This window comes from Callionymus lyra, chromosome 12, assembly GCF_982586985.1.
Source record: "Callionymus lyra chromosome 12, fCalLyr1.hap1.1, whole genome shotgun sequence".
Classification (NCBI taxonomy): Eukaryota; Metazoa; Chordata; class Actinopteri; order Syngnathiformes; family Callionymidae; genus Callionymus; species Callionymus lyra.
Genome location: NC_141829.1, coordinates 21,224,137 through 21,245,001, shown reverse-complemented (window position 1 = coordinate 21,245,001; position 20,865 = coordinate 21,224,137). Strand labels below are relative to the sequence as shown.

At 36.0% G+C, this 20,865-nt stretch overlaps 1 protein-coding gene across 4 annotated transcripts in view; it reads right to left on the bottom strand.

The window, feature by feature from the left end:
* il1rapl1a (interleukin 1 receptor accessory protein-like 1a) overlaps nucleotides 1–20,865 on the bottom strand; it is a 199,489-nt gene that overhangs the window by 109,426 nt on the left and 69,198 nt on the right. For all 4 annotated transcript variants that reach the window (XM_087804153.1, XM_087804155.1, XM_087804154.1 and 1 more), the window contains one exon: nucleotides 895–1,180. In XM_087804153.1, the coding sequence (XP_087660279.1) occupies nucleotides 895–1,180 (286 nt within the window). The remainder of the gene's footprint in view (nucleotides 1–894; nucleotides 1,181–20,865) is intronic.

Sequence of the window (20,865 nt, the reverse complement as noted above, 5' to 3'; positions counted from 1 at the left end):
CAACGATTTCTTTAGGTAGCGACAAGAAAAACTGTATTGTCATAAAAAGCTTCATTACGATAGCTCCATGTTTTAGAATAACAAAATATGTATGTAACATTTCCTGGTGGAATAATGCACGTTACAAAGGATGCTGCAGGCTGCCTGACATCTGCTCAATGATCGCAAATGGCGGTATATATATCTGTTCATTTTCAGGTTCGTTCAGGCATACATAAATACCCAACCTGCATATTCTAATCTTCCTCATTTGATGTGAATCTAACAAAATCATTTTATAGTTGGGCTCTATTTGATTATTTATCAAAGGAAAAGATAAGATTTCTTTGGAAAGGTTAGGAAGTGAAACTTGACTTTAAAAAAAATGTTGCATTGTGAGCTTAAAGTTTAAACTCGTTCTACTTTTGACAATTATCGAAGCATGTCCTTCAACATGAACCTCAATAGGTTTCCCTTCAAATCATCTCACAAACAAGAGGGAAGTCTAGTACCATTAAATCGGAGCATTGTTTCCATGTGAAGCCGTCATAATCTGACAGAACTGTGTTATGTGCCCGGAGGCAAGTGAAGTTGAAAACACATTCATAATAATGAAAGCACCAAATTGATAGTATAAAAAAGGCAAAAATAATTATCACGGTGTATTTACAGTCATAGTTTCCCATTGGGAACTTGAAAAAAGGACTAGTTGAAATGACACACCAAAACAAGGACTGCTTTTTAAAACATTTGTTTTGAATATGAAGTTAGACAAACCTCTACCCTATTTCCTTAAATTTTGTCTCTCGATTAATGTGTACATTAATGTTACACAGTCTGGTTTTATTTGACTTCATGGTGTTATTTTATTAAAAACTTTTTCTGCAGGGAATTATAAACCAAACACACTCTTACCTGAGGACGCAGGAGTAGAGACCTACATCCTGGAGGTCAGCAGGTCTGAACCAAATGGCGTCTTCTTCTTTGCTCATGCGCGTCCCGTCGAAGGAGATCGGCTCCTCGAAATCGCTGTGGCCGAGACCCGAGCTTCTGTACCACATGAGGCTGAGGCCCACGCTCTGAGCCTGGCTGTAGTTGGCCCGGATGTAGCCGTAGAAGAGGGCGCACTTCAGCCTCACCGGCTCCCCCTGCAGCACGCGGTACTTCAGGTAGTCCACCGACCAGTCCGTGCAGCCGTCCACTGGAAGGCAAAAACAAAGAGATCTATGAGTAGATAAACAAGGAAAGGTTACTGCAATGTCCTCGAGCGGTGGACGACCTTTAGAAAAAGAGGTCAGGCGGATTAGGTGAAGATCATCAATTGCGCGGTCGATATATTAAGAGGTTTGTTGGTTCTGGATTTACAATAATACAATGTTTTGCATTCAGAATTGAAGATGTGTTAACATGCTTAAATATTAAAAAGAAAAGCTGGCTGAACTAGCTTTGTTGTTGCTAATGTAGCTGCAATGCCAGCCTACCTGGATTTGTATTATACCCAAAGTCCCTACTGAACTAAGGTAAGGTAAAAAAAATATATATATTGTTTAGCTAGCTCACTAATGTAGCTGTGTCTTCTTTACCAATCTAAATTGCTAAAATCGCTGTTGTCTCTACTAAGTTCGATATGGAATGTAGCTATTTAATTATTGTGCTAACCAAGATAAATTGCTATTCAATCTGTCATGTTTATGTAATTACATTGCTAATGTAGCTCTCATTCTTAGTCGGTTTAGTTAGTCCTGTTGTGTTATCAGTTTTATCTTGCCCTTTAAAGTACAGTATATACTTTATTGAATATTGTTTTGATTGTTTAAGTGCTTTGTGACCCTGGTCTGGAAAAGCGCCATACAAATAAAAATTACTTACTTACTTACTTAATAAAGCTGAAGCTAGTGCTGAGCCAGATTGTTAGCGTAGCCGATACAAAACAAACAAAACAAACGTGATAGTTCAGCAGTGGTCCATGATTTGCGAACAGCTTTATTCCCCAGGAACTATAGATTGTTAATATCACTGTCATGTTAAGCAGGCTAAAGTGCTAACATGTCTGTAGTCCCTACTGAGCTAGGTTGCTAATGTAGCTGAAGTGCCTACCTAGCTATTGTAGCCAGCTGTCTACTGAACCAGATTGCTATTGAGCTGACATCTCTGCCAAGCTAAATTCATAATATGGGTATAGTCCCTACCAACTCAATTTTTAATGTAGCTGTCGTTCTAACCACGTGAACTAGGAACATCATCCTTACACAATTTCATTGCTACTAAAGCTACCATGCTAAGTAGGTTTAATTACTTATACGGATGTAGCTGCTACTGGGCAAGATTTTTTTTAATGTAGCTGATGTAAAAAACTAACTAAAATAATAATTAGTTAGTTAATAAGTGAACTTGCTAACACATTATTACACTATTCCCTATGAAACTATATTGTTTATTTCTCTGTCATGTTAACCATGTTAAGTGCTAATATGTCCGCAGACCCTACAGAGGTAGATTGCTAACATGTGTAGCTGGCGTGTATCCCAAGCTAACTTGCCAAGATGCCTGAGGTGGACTGCTAATGTAGCTTTCATGCTAACCAATACCCCTTTCTAATCCAATAACAGCCCCCACTGAGGTAGGCTGCTAATGCAGTCATGCTTACCAAGCTAAATTGTTAATATAACTGAACTCCCTATTGAGGTAGACTACTAGCGTATCTGGCATGTCTACAAAGCTAAATCGCTTTTGCTGAAGGGCCAATCCTAAAATGCACTTTAAAACACTGACAGTATTAATGTACCTTTCCCGACCTAAATCTTACGTAATGTCCTGATGGATTGTTTTTGTTGTTTTCGGCGCTAAGAAGAGAATTTCCTACTATTATTTGATATGCATCGCGTCCCTCACTACCTTGGGGTCCGCATTCACTTCTGCGCCGGCGAGACCACTGAGAAGACAGTTTCAACTCTCTCCTGCAATCTCCAAACATGCAGCCTCTGTGACATTTGCGAACGACTTGGAAAATATCTCAATAAATGATGTCATTCTCTATCAAGTACCTCCGACGAACCCGCTGGCCGGAGAGCGTGAGGCTTTATCTTAAACCGGGAACGGACTCTACAGCGAGGCGTGCGCCTGGTCTTGCTTGACAGTTCCATGAACAGATGCAGCTTTTCTCCTTGGGCTTTTTTTTTCACGCTCAATCGGAGTCCAGATCTTTTTTTTTCTTCTACATAATGCATGCTGCTTTGGACGGAGGTAAGTGTGCCTGAGAAGGTAACAGGCTTCAATCTGCAGATAAGATTATAAGGTTTTTCGAGAAGTGATGTATAAAAAAAGGTCGGCGAGGGCAGGAACAATAATGCGCCGTCCTCTGACATTTAGACAGCTCTGTTGTGAGCATCTCTCAAACCATCGACCCGCGATTAGTCTCCGACCACTTAGCTTCCATTTGTTTATCCAGCAGGTGTACTTGGGAATACACGTGTAGTCAGACGGGATGAGCAGGACGAGCTCGATAGTGCAGGGAGATAAAGTAATAAGAACCCTGCGGTGAGCCAGTCTGTGAGTGATACAGAGCCGCACAGGGAGAAGCTTTGCTTGTAATTAATACTTTTAATTACCCAGGAAGTGAGTGTGTGTGTGTGTGTGTGTGTCGGTGTGTGTGCCGAGGTATGCAAGTGTGTGTTCCCTATATGAACGGTGGTCTGTTAATTACGCGTGAGCTTTGTCAGAAATGTATAGGAAAGTGGAAAATGTAAGCAAGCACATTTGAATGCGACAAGCAGAGAAAGGGGGGGGGGGGGTTGTAGCTATGATTGGAAATCTATCTAATTATAACCTTATAATAAGATTCGAGCTCTTTTAAGCAATAGAAGCCAGATACTCTCCCTCGTGGACTTGACTTGACTGAATGTTTAAAGTGATCGTTCACCCGTTATAGGCAAAAATGTAAGTTCATCTTAACATAGCGGCTAGTGACCCGGAGGCCTCAAAACAAATGTGTTCGTGTTATCCCTTGTGTTGTCTGTGGGTCAATGTGAACGACTCCCTGCTGGAGGTCGTTCACCTTGACCCAGGGACAAGACAAGGGATACCACAAATCCGTTTGTTTTTGGTAGTGATGGTCTTATTTAGTTTTCATGAAGCAGTGTCATTATTTTTAGAGTCCACTAGATGGTGGTCTCTGCACTATTTATCTTTGTTTTGAACTGTTCAATGGAAATCACATCATTTTTAAACTGAAGGCGCCACCTACTGACCTCTTAACAACATGACACTGTTTCATGAAGCTTCATCAGCCCATCACTAGCTTTCGGGCCACAGTTTTGAACATGTTTTTGATCCCAGGGGGAGCACGGTGTTATTTTTTTTACTCTTGTTTGGAACGTTTACTTGTATTAAGCTTTATTTAATTTCTGTCTTCAGGTCCAAAAGTTGCTTTATTAACATTATTATAAGAAATCGTATTATTATAAGAAATCTTTAACGATCTATCTCTGCTTGGAGTAGGAATCTAATTAGTAGCATCAGATTAAGAAGCAAATTATTAACCCGGCACAATCTTGAAATCAAATTAAGGATCTAAATGTATCGTGTTCAGTTGCCTAGGAACACAGCAGCTATTTTTTCCACTAATTTTCTAGTACTTTTCTTCCACGTTATACATTCACATCAGTGAATAATGAATTAACTATTGCTATTGTGAATCATTTGGAACAAAAAATACTTTTAACTAGGATGAGAATGCTTCACACATATTTGGTGTTAATTTACTGATCAACAACTGCTTTAATATCGTTTCCTTATTACCATGATGTTGATCATAAGTATTCTTTGAAAGTGTTTTGATAGAAATTAACACAAAATCATATTCTCCGAATTCTATTTTCACTGTTTGAGCAGATATCTGGAGTCAAGGAAGGAAGAATTTCACAAAGGTCTTGATGTAAGGACTCAACTCTCCTGACTCACTCACATGTTGAAGTCTTCCTCTTCAAGATACAGTAAGTCTCTCATCATGACCATGTTTTGAACTTTATAAAGTTCTCCCCCGTCTGAAATCCTGACAAACGAGAGGTTACAAGAGCAGAGTCCATTATGTTGTAATAATGATCTTCACTCCTCCTCCGTTTGTCTATATTTTAAGCGGATGATATTTGTGATTAGGCAGTGGCAGTGCATTTTATAAACTTGGGGTGCGGGCGTCTTGTTGGGCAGCTTTGCGGGGGTCCTAGTCGATATTTACCAATTTAATACTCTTTTTTTCTTTGGCCACCTCGCTATATTAAACAATCAGAAGCAACATAAGGCGGGTCTTTCCATTTCTTACTATTCATAATAAATAGCGTACATCGTATTTAAGTAAGTTTTATTTGTAGTTTAAATAATCCAATTATTGTTTATAACCTTTTTTTAATTGTCACCCAGTTAATTGGTTTCAGATCATTTAAATGGCAAATATAAGATTGTGATAAATTCATTTTTTCCATGGGTAACATGATACTGATCTGGACTGATACTGACCTCTTCTTGAAGATGCGGACTATCCCACAAACTACCATATCATTTGAATGTAGAATTTAGAGAAATTTATAATTAAATCATAATAGTGTAGCTAAGACAAGTATGACGATTGTCAAAGACGACTGGTTTATGATATAAATCAATAATTATTCCAATTTAATATTGAACGGATGCGATACTGGCCTGATGACAGTACGTCTGATGTTGCTCACAGTACTTGTTTTTTTTTGTGTTTCAGTATATAATAATTAAAGCATAATACAAGGCGACAATTTGTGTGATGTCCTCCACATTTTGCAATAATACAGTAAGTAATCTTTAACACTAAATACAGCTTAAAAAAAGCTGTTTACATTATAAGATCCCCAGTTGAAGCACAGGAGAACACCAAAACCTAGCATTTCCTTGCTCACAATGAGCCCAAAGGGACTTAACTAATGCCACGGCCATTAGTCAGAGGGCACCATATTTATGTTTAAAAACCTAAAATGTTTTCTTCAACTCAATTAGAGGCTGACATTTCACATTTCCCCATGCTGCGCTGGATAATCAATGCTTCCAGCTGGAAGTGCAGTGGCCACCTCTCACTCTCTGTGCTGACAGAACACACACACACACACACACACAGACACGCACACACACGCTAACTATCTCAATATCTCTGTGGCACCGCTGGGACTTCGCAACTTTTGTGATGATCCTGTTTAAATCCACTCGGAGACAATGAGGTGAGGAACTTTCCGTGCGGACACATTCCCACAAGCTGTCACATTGACTCGTCTGCTATTTTTTTTTTTGACTCTTCTAATTCTCACTGCAGTACTTATTTTACTGCTGATGCCCCGACATTGTCATATCACATTACACGAAGGGCAAAACTGCAGGAAAGTTTCAAAGAAATGATGAGGAATGTTTGTACAGTATATACCATGACCTGACTTGACAGAATACTTTGGCAGAATCTTCTATTTTTCCACTCTTCTTTGGGTGATAAGTCACACATTATACGTGTTGAAAATCTTGATTTAACTTTTAGAAAAGCATTCGGCTTTTGTTTTTAAAGAAAAAGTCAACAAAATAACGGACGTGCAACACCCACTCGATTCGCCTGCCAACACACACAGTATTTAGTCCTGTAACAGGGAACCAAACCTAACCAGTATGTTATAAATGTCTGAAAAGCCATTATAGTTTGTCAAAATGCTAGGAAAATGGAAGGATTTTGCAAGAAAAGAAAAAGGTAAAATATACTTTAAGCATTGTTTCAAATACTATTTAACCCTTGTGTTGTTATAAGGTGACCAGAAGGCTGAAACACAAATGTGTTTGAATTATCACAACACAAGGGATACCTCAAACACATTTGTTTTCAGGTGTAAGGGTCACTTTGACCCAGCTATTACACATCGGTTAAGAAAGGTCGTTGTTTCAAAAGTTCAGATTTGGCAGTAGTATTACATTGAAATCACCACAATATACATTAAGTTTATGTTTTTTTCTAATCTTTTGTCAATCAACACATGCGTTGTTTGACTCAATCTCCAACATATCCAACGGTCTCAACCTCCCACATGGAGGATTTATCCTTTTTTTGTTCTCTAAATAAATAAATACAGTGTGGTGATGGAAGGAGTAACAAGATGAGACGTGCATCTTTATGGACAATGATGTTTGTGGATGATGTAGTTCTTTCTAGGAGAGAGTTAGAAGAAAGGTGAGAAGGAAGGAGGAAAGAGGGAACCTTGTAGGAAAGTATTGAACCATTGGTCACCAAACAACAGCTCTGTAGGAATCTCTTTTGTAAAGATTTTTCTGTCTGAGAGAGTATTTTATTTTGAAAAAAATCCCCAAATTACATTACCTCCAGAACTTGTTTTGTCGTGTTTACTTACAAAACTGTAGAAACTACTGAAAATGAGTTTAAAAACAAATTTACAGAACTCTTGTCGATTGATTCACCGTTTTTATCTGGAAGTCTGTGAACATATTTGTTATATATATATATTTTGCAAAAAAAGGTTTTTGGAAGACAGTGCTCGACCAAAAGTTTCTGAGATAGAAGAATAAAAGACATCAACTAATGGGGGTCGAGGGTGTAGTGAATGAAACAGAGGGCGACGCTAGAAGGATGGTCACGATAAGTCGAGTTGGAGAACTTACTCTCTACTCCCTGATCATAAATGGAGACACACACTAGAAGAGAAAGTTCTACACAAACAGGCTTTACTTTTACTTACATAGCAGCTTGAGATATACATTTAATTTAATTTTTTGAAAGGCTATTTTTAGTAGTGATGGTCTAATGAAGCTTCATGAAACAGTGTCATTATTTTCCACTAGATGGCAGTCTTCACGCTTTTTTCCTTTGTTTTGAACAACTGTTTCCACGAAACCTCACATCATTTTTAAACTGATGGCGCCACCTACTGACCTCTAAACAACACAACACTGTTTCATGACGTTTCATCAGCTCATCACGACTTTTCTAGGTCACGTTTGACGATGTTCTCAACTCCTCTCATTGGCTGCAACTCCATGTAAACAAGCCTTATCTCTTTCCTGTGCGCGTCTCTCCGCTCTTCCCCCTTAACTACCTGCTCGTCTAATGAAGAGTAATTATCAGATGTTCAGTGGGCGGCGAGGTTCTCACAGGCCAAGAAGCTTGCCGATGATCTATATGCAGACACGAAATCCAAGTCGCTGTCTGCCTCCATCATTCTCAATTTGACACCCACGCCTCACTTTCATCGTCACGTCGTCACGAGCCGCGAACATGAAGAGGTAAAATGATCTGTGGCTAAAAGCTGACAAATGCTAATAATCTCCAGAAATACCCCCCAAATGGAATCTGACTCAGAGATGCTCGGCCCACTCAAGGTAAATCGCCAGAATGAAGACGAATGGGGCGCAAAGGTATAGAAATTTAGGACAGGTCAAGACAGGTTAACCCCAATCTCTTGGTAAATTGCTCTTTATTTCATTGATCTTCCGTAACTTCAGGTTCATTCACTCATTGAGTTTGTGTTTAGAAGCCAGCTTTGGATGGAGCCATGAGAGACGGGGATTTAAGCACTCAAAGGCAGGTGAAAAAAATAACGTTTGCATTTTGTCTACTTCCTGGTATGACTGTTATATTCCTCTGTAGTCTATTCTTCTTTTTTTTTTTAAAAGGTCTTTCGGGACTCTGTGTAGAAGGTGAGCAACATTACCAGCTAGAAAAAAGCTCTCTCTCTGTGTTCCACAGATTGTAAAGGAAGGAAGGTCACTTTAAAGTCATGCATTGTGAAACCAAAAAAACACTTTTGATGACAAGAGTGGACTTCCTCGTTGATTAAATATGTTCTAAGTATAAGAAAAGACATCGAAAAAAAAAGCTAGAGTCCTTCAACTAGTGATGTTCTAATGGAGCTTCATGAAGCAGTGTCATTATTTTCAGAGTCCACTAGTTGGCGGTCTCTGCACTAGCTTGTGATATACATTTAATTTATTTTTTTTAGTATTGATGGTCTAATGAAGCTTCATGAAGCATTGTAATAATTTTCCAATAGATGGCGGTCTCTGCACTATTTTCCTTTGTTTTGCACAACTGATAGCACCACCTACTGACCTCTAAACAACATGACACTGTTTCATGAAGCTTCATCAGCCCATCACTACCTTTAACAAACTTGATGGAAAAGCACTGAGACCTGTGCTACCTGCTAAAATGAGTTGATATCATGTGACTTGATGAAATACACAAGGTTTAAATAAACAGACCAAACTTCCGTGATTCAAGAATCATCTTCGCTCATGAAAGCCATCCCATAATGAACTCTGTGGAGTTGGGGTACATCAAATATAAATGTTCTTATGGGTATGTTTTCTAAGAAGTGCCACATTTGATGAAGTCAAATTTGAGAAGCATCACACCAAGAGTTATCTCAGTAAGAACTTCAAATCGAGGATTTGTGTTTCAAAAAATACAACCCGTCCCATAATGCATTTCAACACCAAACAAATCATATAAATTAAAATGTTCAAACTAAAATTATAACGAAAATGACGTATTACATATTTAAATTCAATAAATTGCTAACATAATAACAGAATAACTAACAATTACAACTAGTTAATAGATCATTAGTTAACTGTTAATCGATGAGTTATTAATGACTTAAGTATTTGTAAACTAACTGTTCTTAAATGCGCAATAGTTGCAACTTCAGAATAACGTCCCAGTAATGTATACACTTTAATGACTGATACTTAATAAGTCATTAGTAAGTAATTTATCAAAAGTTTGTCAATGACTTATAACTAACTTATATAATATGGTTGTAAAGCATTAACATACAGTTACCAAGTTGTTTATAAATTATTATTAACAATTAATTCATTCTCTGTTAAATATGTTTAAGGTAAATAAATGTGCATTATTATTAATATACAAATTGTAAACGAATACTTAACAAGCCATTACTAACTCATAATTTAACAGTTAACTAATTATCTATGAACTAGTTATAACAGAGTGTTTTTTAAATACACGGTATTTCACTTTCTAATGCACTTCAACAGTCTCTCCTTAATTCTCTAGAAGGACAATGTTCCTTATCTATGTTAACCTTGTGTTACCTCAGGGTCAAGGTGACCCGAAGTCCTGAAAACAAATGTATTTGTGGTATCCCTTGTGTTGTATCTGGATCAAGGTGAACAACCTCTACCAGTGCACATGTATTTAAGGAAGCCAGGGAGGTCGCTCACCTTGACCCTGAGACAACACAAGAGTTATCTCTGCCTTGACAATAATTGGCAAACTATAACGTGTGAATACAGGAAAGATATTTAATGAATTTTATACCATTTTAGTTGATCCTTATCTCATTAGTCTCTAAACTAAAGCTGAAAAGAATTCCAACACAAGTAAGATGTTGCTTGTCATCACCTTTTTCCTGCATTACGAAGATTCAACATGATGTTGCCTAAATGTCCTAAAAGCTTCTGCGGTGTGTTACCGGAAAACAACAGATGACGTCTGAATTTAAAAAGTAGGAATATGAGAATATCCAGATAGAGCTTTTTTTTCTGTTTGTGCAGGCGACACATTACTGGTGTTAAACCAGGTCATGGAGCCCTCAACTGAACCAGATCTCACAGGACAGGCTGACCGGCACAAAACTGGGTTTTACTTCTTTGAATCGTGGACGAGATAAACGCTTGTTTTCCTCATCTGTCAATTCTTTCATTATCACTTTCCTTGTCGCAATTGGCATGGTGTTCCGGCAGCAAATTTGATTCCAGCTTCAAAGGGGCGAGCCTGTAACCATGCTCACACATCCACCATTGCTGCTCCCACTGAGCTGAATGGATTATCATGGATGAATGTGCGATAGCGGCAAGTTTACAGCCACAGATAGAACCAGGGACCTCATCAGTCTTTTGTTTGAAAACACTCTTCTAACTCGAGTTCATGGCTCATTATCTAGACTTATTTACGACTGGAAAAAAGCAAAATGGAAAACACAAATGGGAAGATAAAAAGTACTTTTACTTAGGTTGAGATATTGCAATACAAATAAAAGTTAAAGGTCAAGTTGAATAGGAATCTATTTTTATAGATAAAAGCCTCAACCTGTCGACCTTTGTTAGCTTTTCATATCTTTTAAGGTTGACTTTAAAATCTAACGTTTTCTCAGGTTTGTGAAAGAGGATATTCAAGTGTCTTTGTTGCTTTAAAATTTTTTTTTTTTACAGGAGATAATACAACTAATCATGGGTCAAGGCTGGGCAAATTCAAAATGTAACTATAATATAGTAAAAAAATATATATACTTACAAGAAAAAAATGAATTAGAGATTGGAATTAGGTTCAAGAAACAATAAATAAATCATGGGGTTATATATTTCTTGTTTGATTGTTGTGTACAAATTTCCATCTGGATCTAAAACACATTTGAAGAAGTAAACCTGTCAGTGTAGCATAAAGAAAAAGGATGTTATAACAAACTAAAACTGAAATATTCAATGGAAATACATTGAATTAAACAGACTATTATGTATTGCAAAACAAACGAGGAGAATTTTTTTAAATCATGAAATCTTGTTTCAGATTTCTGTCTAACAATTCTATTATTTTTATTTGTATTATAATTATTAGTTACTCTTGAAATATAACTTGTTGAAGCTCTTTGCTTAGATTTTTTCCTTTTTATTTTATTAAAAGATTTTGATATATATATATCAAGTTAAATAAATATAAAATTTAATATTACACAATTTATTTTATAGTACATTTCTTTACGTTTAATTTATTTTAAATTTAAATTGTAAAATGTAATGTTTTTTTGTTTGTTTTTTTTTAATTTCAAAATATAATTATTAATATACACAGTATATCTATACACACAATCAATGACATACAAACTAAAGCTTATTTGAGAATGTCCTTTTTATTTTTAAATTAAAAACAAAGTTTTCCGTTGATATTAAATTATTTTTTCCTCCTTTTGGCTTAATGGTAACTTAAACATTCAATTAAATAATGTATATTACATGTCCTTGAAGGAAATTAATAGTATAATTATTGTAGTGATGTGTCAGTAAAATGTCCAGTAAACCTCCAGACAACACTTCATGATCATGAGTCATAGTTAGAAATATTACCACTAGAAATACATTTCGGTGCGTCTTTGTTCCGAACCTTTTCTTTGAATCATAGTAAAACTTCATATCTCCCTTTTTAATCTCCCACTCAGTGGCGTGTCACTCCAAATTCTCAGTTTGGGGCTCGTCGACAGTTCGCCGCTGTTCATTTATATGCAAATGTGGAACCAAAACTGATAATTTTTACTCCAAAGCCGTCTGTCAGGAACACAGCATCACTGGGAAAAAAAGGATGAAATCCTACGTCTGTCTGGTCGGATTATTGCAATCATGAATGAAATAAATAGAATTAATTTGCATCCGAAAGTAACGCAGACAACAGTTTTTTTTCTAATCATCAGAAACAATAATACGAAGCTAATCTGTTCCGCGAAGATCAGCGACTTCGATCAAACTTCTTTGAATCAACACTTTTACAAGCTCCGATCCTGTGTCTCATTAGTTTCAATTCACCGTATGTTAAGAAAGCGACTCGTCATCTGAAGCCGACTGACCTTGAAAAGTAAAAAATGAATCAAAGAACAAAATATGCAAAACGATTAGTTCCAATAAATTTTCAAGTTAAATGGCTGGGAAATTTCAAGCAGGCGACTTCGACGGCAAACAAAAGACAGACCGGATTGATGGAATGTGATGTGAAGGCTGCATATTAAAACCCAGCAGAATGTCTCCCAGGCTCGCTGCCACCGAACTGCCCACTAACACCTTCCCTGCTCAACGGCTTCTTGCCAAACCCGGAATATGTCTGAACCACTGGGGTGTTGGCTATTGTTGCAAAAAATTGGCCAAAGGATCTGCGTGATTTACCTCTGATTGGCTAGTCTCAGTCCTCTGGCACTTTTACTGTGGGTTTTAAATGTCAGGATAAAACCCGACGATATTTCTTTCATGATTCAGGATCTAGTTTTTTACCCTTCGTGTCTGTTTTATGTGACTATTATTGGTGGTTTCTGCCGTGGAAATGGGTCAACATTAGCAAACATGCTAGTCCTGAACAAACCTGATTTATTTTAACAACTGTTTAAACAGTTGGTGCTGAAGTTTGTTCCAGATTTTTCAACCACAAATCTCTGAGCCTTGGCGTGAAACATACCTTGAACAGATTCACTTCAATAGATCTTCGCAGGTGCAGTATCTGTCAAGGTCCTTTTGGTGCAGCGATACAAATGCACATATAAATGACGCTTTATAAAGCTTCAGAAGAGTAATTACACTTAATGGTTTTTATGAATAAGGAAAATATGGGATAAATGCTTGTGGCTAACATGGACGTCCAACAAAATTTACAGAGGTTGTTTTTTATATGGTGAAATTGTATTTAAACAGAAAATTATAGAAATATTATTTATGATAAGTAAATAGATAGAAGTTAAAGAGTCTGTATTTAATCATCAATTATAAATGTATTATTTTATGTAAAAACAGTTACATAAAGTTCCTCTATATACTTGTAGATCCTGAAATAGTTGTATTTTATAAGGAGATTTTAATTGTATGGAAAGTCATCATAGTATAACATATTTTTGATTCTTCTCAACTCTTTTTTAACAGATAATGATATATTTATGTATTTCATGTAACATTCTATTTTATGTAGGTTTTTAATTAGTCTTAATGGATGAATTTGTGTCTGAGCTATTTTAGGTATTGTGATAAAAGTCATTGAGTGGTTTCAGCACGGTATCTTCTATTATATTCTCATTTTTAAAGAGTCGTCTGAGTCAGTCATAAAATCAGAAATAGATTTTAGAATTAACGCCACAAACATTTCTACTTTTGACTTGGAAAAAAAAAAAACTTTACTTGATCAGTGAAAAGTATTTTCGTTGGTATTCATTTTTATTTGTTTTCAAAATAAGGAAAGAGAGAGATTTTTAATGAAGAAAAAACTGTTTGGCTAGAAATAACATTTGAAATTCGATTCTAAAAATAAAAAAATTACTACATAAAATAATAAAATATTATAATAAATGTCGCAAACATTTCTAGATCATACGTTAAAAAACATTTTCCTTAGTCTGGTGTTTCGTACATGTGCCTGGAGTCCTTTATTTCACAAGTTGTATCTTGGCTACACAGTAAAGGAACTAGTGACACATTCTTTCAAGGTTTAAAGTCGTCGAATGAGCAATGATTAGACAAAAGTGGTGAAGACTTCCTGCTAATGTTTATTTCTAATACATGTTCATTATATTGACATTAACTTTTAATTAAAATGTCGGTGAGTAGGTTTATTGAAATCACATGATTTAATGCGTTTTATGTATGAACGTTAATGATTGTTTTTATTTTCTACTCATGTGTGATTGTCTTTTCCAGCCCCTTATGTGAGGTGCTGGTGCCACATTTAACGCTGCATCAACAGCGCAGTAATGGATATGGAAACAGTTGGGAAATGAAGTTGATCTAATTTGTGGGGCAGATGTTGATATTTACATACATAGTGGCTGAGTTGTATAAAAAAATACACAAGACGCTCCTACTGAGAACAAAAAAAAAACTACAACCTCAGCAAATCCTGCCTGCCGCAATGTCACGACATAATCTCAGTGATTGCTCGGATGCAAATGTATTTGTAGGGAGAAATTACGCTTTAACACGGAGTACTTATTCAAAAAAGATTTTTCCGAGCTGAATCCAGTTTGCCTGAAGGTTACAGATTCTGTTTGCTGCCCTTGACCAGATTCGGCACGGCTCGCTCCCGTCCGTTAATAACTCCGCGATTGACTTCAAATTAGCCAGAACCCGTTATAGAACATAAAATTCCCCTGCTGTGTGAGAAAGGATGTCAGTGAGACGTTTCCACTTTACTCTTTTTGTTCGTCTCGCTCATCTTTTCTTCCTTTAGTTTCACAAATTGGCTTTTTTTTGGAAAAGGAAAGCAGACGTGTTGGCTCCCAACGTATTCACCAAATTTTTGACAAGGTGTTTTACCTTAATTTTTCATCAGACTATTACAAAGAGAAACACCATTTATGTTCATGTTTGTAGTAGAGGAGGGAAATAAAGAGATCAGATGTGACAAGGAAAGATTATCAATGATTTATGTTGGGGACTTTCTTTGGTAACTACTGATGTGATACATTAAAGAACAAAAACATGTAAAAAAAACAAAAAATAATCAACAATAAAAGAGGTGCCTTGACTGGTACGTTACTTTGAAATGCTATTTATATGTTATAGGAAACCAAAAATTTGAAAAATGTACCAAAAAAAACAGAAAAATAATGAGAGTGAAAATAATCATGAATAATAATTAATTTTATTTATAAAGGGCCTTTCAAAAAAACCTACATACAAACATCTACTGTGACAAGACAGGAGTTAAAAGTTAAGGAGGTTGCAAAAGTTAAAAGAAAAGTTATTTGAAGGGATTTATAGAACATGAAAAATATAAGAACTCATTTTTTAAGACAATTTTAAGGTTTCTTCTCACAATCAGCAAAGAATGCACCTATCAAAATAAGCAAAGCATTAAATAAAAAAAAACATAGTTTTTGGTTATGATACATGTAACATCCTAAAACAAGTTCCTAAATCTAACTTAAAACTTTGGTGATTGTGTAATGAAATATTCTCACTACCCTTAAAAAATGCTTAATTCTTTCTAATTTATGTCATCTTTTGTATGCTGCCTCTGTAGTTCCATTCCCTCCTCTTCAATGAACTACACATTGTCATCTTCTGCACACAAATACTGTATATTGTGAAATGCAAAACTGCTTTGGTTTGCCAAAGATTTCTTGAGAATTTAAATGGCATGATATGTATAAAAAGACTAATACAATCCTTCCATTGTGAGCTTGAACTTCATAAAGTGTAAGAGTGGCAGCAGAAGCCTATTTCGCAACAGATGGTACGTCTAATTCTGATGAATTCATTATGTTTTGAAGTAATGAAACGGGGGAAAGAAGATGACAGAAATTAAAAAAGTAATGGCCTATTAATATCATTTAACTTATTTTTTGAGAATTCATATGAAATCAAAAATTTGTTAAAAAATATATTTTCCAACACCTACTACGCCAGCTGGACTGGTTGCTGGTTCATCCCACCTACGCAACAATTAATAGAAAACTGACGGATACGCTAGCACACAATATGTAGTCAAGTTAAAACTGCTTACGGAAATGTCCAGTTGGAAGATGCATTTGTCACCAGTTTTCCCACAAAGTAACTCAAAAAGATCAAAGGTAAAAGTGCTTGTTGACTTGTTTTGTCCGTGGGAGGAAACCGGAGTGCCTGGAGGACATCGAACACATGGAGAACATACACATGAAAGGCAACCATCGTTCGCAGCCTACAGTGATGCTTGGAGGCTGCCGCCTTCTGGCTCTAAAGCACAAACTGTTCACTTCATAAGTTGCGTTGAAACCTGGGAAAATAAATGATGTATGCATTCATTCATCATAAAAATTCTCATTTGACACTACAATCTATCAACAATTGAGGCTGTGGTTAAGTTCAGATTCACGGCTGTAACTTCATTTAAGCCTGATTTGTCACAGAGCCGGAATTACAGAAAGCAAATCACCACGCCATGATGGCCACACTGGTCCCGGACAGATCCCAGAATCTGCTCACAGATTCAAGTTGACTGCTGTAGATTGAAGCACAGTCATGTGTGAACAGATATAGTTTTGCAAAACAAAACTGCGAAGCGTGTGTGTCGTTTGACTGGCAAATGAAACGCATGCAAATAAATCCTGGTGAGTTACAAAGTCAAGGCTGCGTGTGAACGCCATCCATCATGCTGACGATGTGCAGGAAGGACACCTGGAGCCGGCGTGAGCCAGGAAATCTGTAACCATAAAAAACTGCCTGATGCAGAATACAGAAAAACGCTGTTTTTAAACAACAGGCAGGATCTAGTAGTTGCTGGTCCTCATAGCGGGTTAGCCTTTGAAACGATGATACACTTAAAAAACACTTTTATGTAAGTAAGTAATTTTTATTTACATAGCGCTTTTCCAGACCAGGGTCACAAAGTGCTTAAACAATCAAAACAATACTCAATAAAGTATATACTTTAAAGGTCAATATAAAACTGAAAACACAGCAGGAGTCCAATGGATTTGTCCAATTGGACAATTTGTCTCCGAAAATCCACCAAAATATTATCAGGAATCGTCTGTTTTAGAACAGGATCTCATGATAACTAGAAAAACACTGAAAGACACATAGCTCTGCTAGGGGGCTAACTCCCAAAACAAAAAAAGAGTTTAAACAAATATTTAAAAGAGTTTATTGTTACATGAGGGACCAAGGAGTAGAAGACAATGCAAAGAACACAGTGTGTGTCTGAGTCCAATTCTTAAATTATCCAATTCATAAAAAAAAAAGTGGAAGTCCATAGGCAGTACTGTAAGACAGGCTGACGCCGGTCCATTGAAAGTCTAGCGTATAGGAATAGCAGAGTGATGGCAGCTATGCCACACACTGTCTACAACTGCCCCGTAACTATGTAAAGTAAACTTAAACTAATAACTAAATGTAAACTTCTGACAAACAAGTGGAAAAAGGAGAAAAAACTGAAGGGTCCACACAAAATAAAATGTAGCGGGGGAGATCATAAAGGATAGATTACAACATTATGTTATGTACAAAAATGTATGAAATACAAATGGTAAACTAGATGTAAATAACTCTTTATGACTTCATGAGGCACAGCCAATTAAATAACAAGGATTATTATCCAAGCTTTTTCACGGGAGGTAGCGATGACTCCAAAAGGGAGCAGCACTTATAGCTGACAGATTACTGGAAGTCTTCTATCTGGTTGCATTATGCAACAAAGCACACACTACTCTGCGGTGATATTCATGATTCAAATCCTGCTAGCGTCCTCCATCCTCCGCGTCTCTCTCCTCGCTGCCATGATCTACGAGATCCCGGCTGAGCTGTCAGTCCACTAATCTCCCCCAGTAGAAATGCAACTTGGAAAATGTCATCTGAACATTTCAAATTGTGTTTACACTTGCTTCAGGTTCCATCACTTCTAATTTGACACGTCATTATCACCCGGGCTCGCTGTGCCTCTTGCGGCCAACGAGACGATGATAAAGAGGAAGACGGAAAAAAACAAAACAACAGAGCGCCTTCACCAACACAATGTGTTTTTTTTTTCTTCAACTATAGCGAGAACATTGATGATCAAAGGCTTTATTTCAAACGAGAGGAAGAAAAAAAAATACAACAAAAGCAAATGGAAGAGAGAAATATTAGCTAATGTGTCTGAAGGGAAAATCCTATCCCTGGCTCACTTTTTCATGATACAACACCAGCACGATCATATAAAATTGTATATTGCAAAATGTAAATAAACAAACAATGTTACAACTTAATTTATACATTTTAGATATTAAATACTCACCCTAAAGAGTTGAATTAATTCATGATAATATATTAACACATTTATGAAAAAAATAGAAATTAGCATTATTGTCTTTGGTTTGTTGAATTGCTCCAAGAAAGTGTACTTATTATGGATGCGGTCATAATCCTTATTATACTGTATAATATGGCATAGAGCTATAACCTAAGAGGTCAAAAACGTTTTGTATGTAGGGAATAAATATATAATACATAATTTAAAACAAATATGAAAATGGAAGTAAAAAAGTGAACTAATATATAGATAAATACATGTTTTTGTAATTAAATCAATCAAAACCCATTTTCTTAAATAAATAATAGCAGAAAATATTTATATACTAAAAGGAAACTAGTACTACTCTTATTTAGATTTGAGATTTCAACTTAAAATCAGGCAAACACAAAACTATATCTAAATTATGATGACTTTTTTGCACCATAGGATCATGAGTTTCTATCACTTGTGGAAAATTATCCAAAAGCATATTATAAAGTCACATAGCTGCAACAATGTCATTTAATATGTTGCTCAGTGATAGTTACGTCTGATAAATAGGTGGACTATTAAAAAAAAAAGATAATTAAACGGTAGCGAGATCAAGAGATTGATAGTAAGAAGTCACAGTCAACCACGCGACAAGGACATGTGTTCTCATTAAGTGCCCTCGTTCCAACATCGTGATGTATTTCCATAACTGTGCCATCTCTTCGCCGGTTAATGACAATGATAATTGTTATTTTTTTGAAAACATATCCCAGTTAAAACAGCGGCAGAAAGTGGGATATTGGTTCACGGCTAACTGTGTCAATCACGCATCGGGACAAGAGCGACTGGGGCGGATCTGTCCGTGGTGCTGATCAGTGGAGCAGAGGAGCCGAGCGCAGGCCTGTGACCCAGCTACATGGAGTTTACGGTGAAATGCACTGACCGCGAATCCACATCAAATCCCCCGGCGTGTCACTTTTGCCATCAATGTGCCTTTATTATTTACCATGTTTCATAATGTAGAGAGATGATTTATTAAACGTCTACATAAGGGACGCTTAATATATCAACGACTCTCTTCATTAATAATCTTAAGCTAATGTAAAGCAGCAATGCTCAGGCATGTATGTACTTAATTTACATATTAAGTACTTTTTGTGCACTTTTTTTTACATATAATCATATACGTTTGTATACAATAATAAATATACGATGGTAATTTTGGGGTAAATGTATGATCTAAATCCATATTATTTTCAGTTTTCTATATGTTGCTCTCTATTAAGAATATATCTTAAAAATAATGTTTCACAGCGATACAACATACATTATTAGGTCCCAACAGTTTCACATAAGGGAATAAATATGAGCATTATAGATTAAAATATATGAAAATGAAAGGTAAGAAAGTAAAAAAAACAAAGAATTCCAATAAAAAATGTTCCATTCATTACATTTTTAGATTAAAGACTTACAGCCATACATTTATACAATTTTAATTTTGAGATAAGATTTACAAATCTGATGAAATATGATATGAAAAAATATGTTTTTTTTGCAGTGTTTTGTCTATTTTGATTTTTTAATAAGAATAGATCTTAATAATGCAGTACAATGTTCCGTATTAGGTTGCAAACGTTTCATTTTTAGAAAATAATAATTATATTTTAAAATAAAATATATATGAAATGGACGGGGGTAAAAAAAAGAAAAATAAGAAAACTAATTTGAAAAAGAAAATTATTTGAAGAATACATTTATTTAAAAATAAATTAATGTAATTGTTTCTCCAAAATCGCATATTATGGAAATTTTTCTACACAGATGTAGCTGTTTATAGATATAATAAGGTCTGAGATGCAGTTTCTCTATGTTGTTCTTTATATAGGAATATTTTTCCATGTACTACCTTAAAATTCCACATTTGTTTTAAGGCGACCACTTACATCATACATCTTAATTGATAAAGTTCCTCCATCAATTTAATTAAAAATTGATTTATTAAATATATTTTAAGGGACTCATGACGTGACATTGCCTGTTGGATTCGGCTCCTCGGCCAAATTTTACTTTCCTTGTAATGGAACCAGCCATTAGATTAGAATTGAGAGCAGCTTTGGATTCTCCGTGCAAGATATTTTTTTAAGGAAGAGGACACTGTCTTAAGATGATTCATTCCACCTCAGTCACCCCCAAACCTACGTGATTGAAAAAAAAGAGGGCATGAATGACAAATGTGACATTAAACTATAGTGATAGCATGAGATGCCAGAATGAGACCGGGAGTGAGTGAAAGAGTGGGAGGGATAGAACCAATGAACCATTCTGCCAGTCAGTAAAAGGACATTTTCAGAGGGACTTGGGGCGAG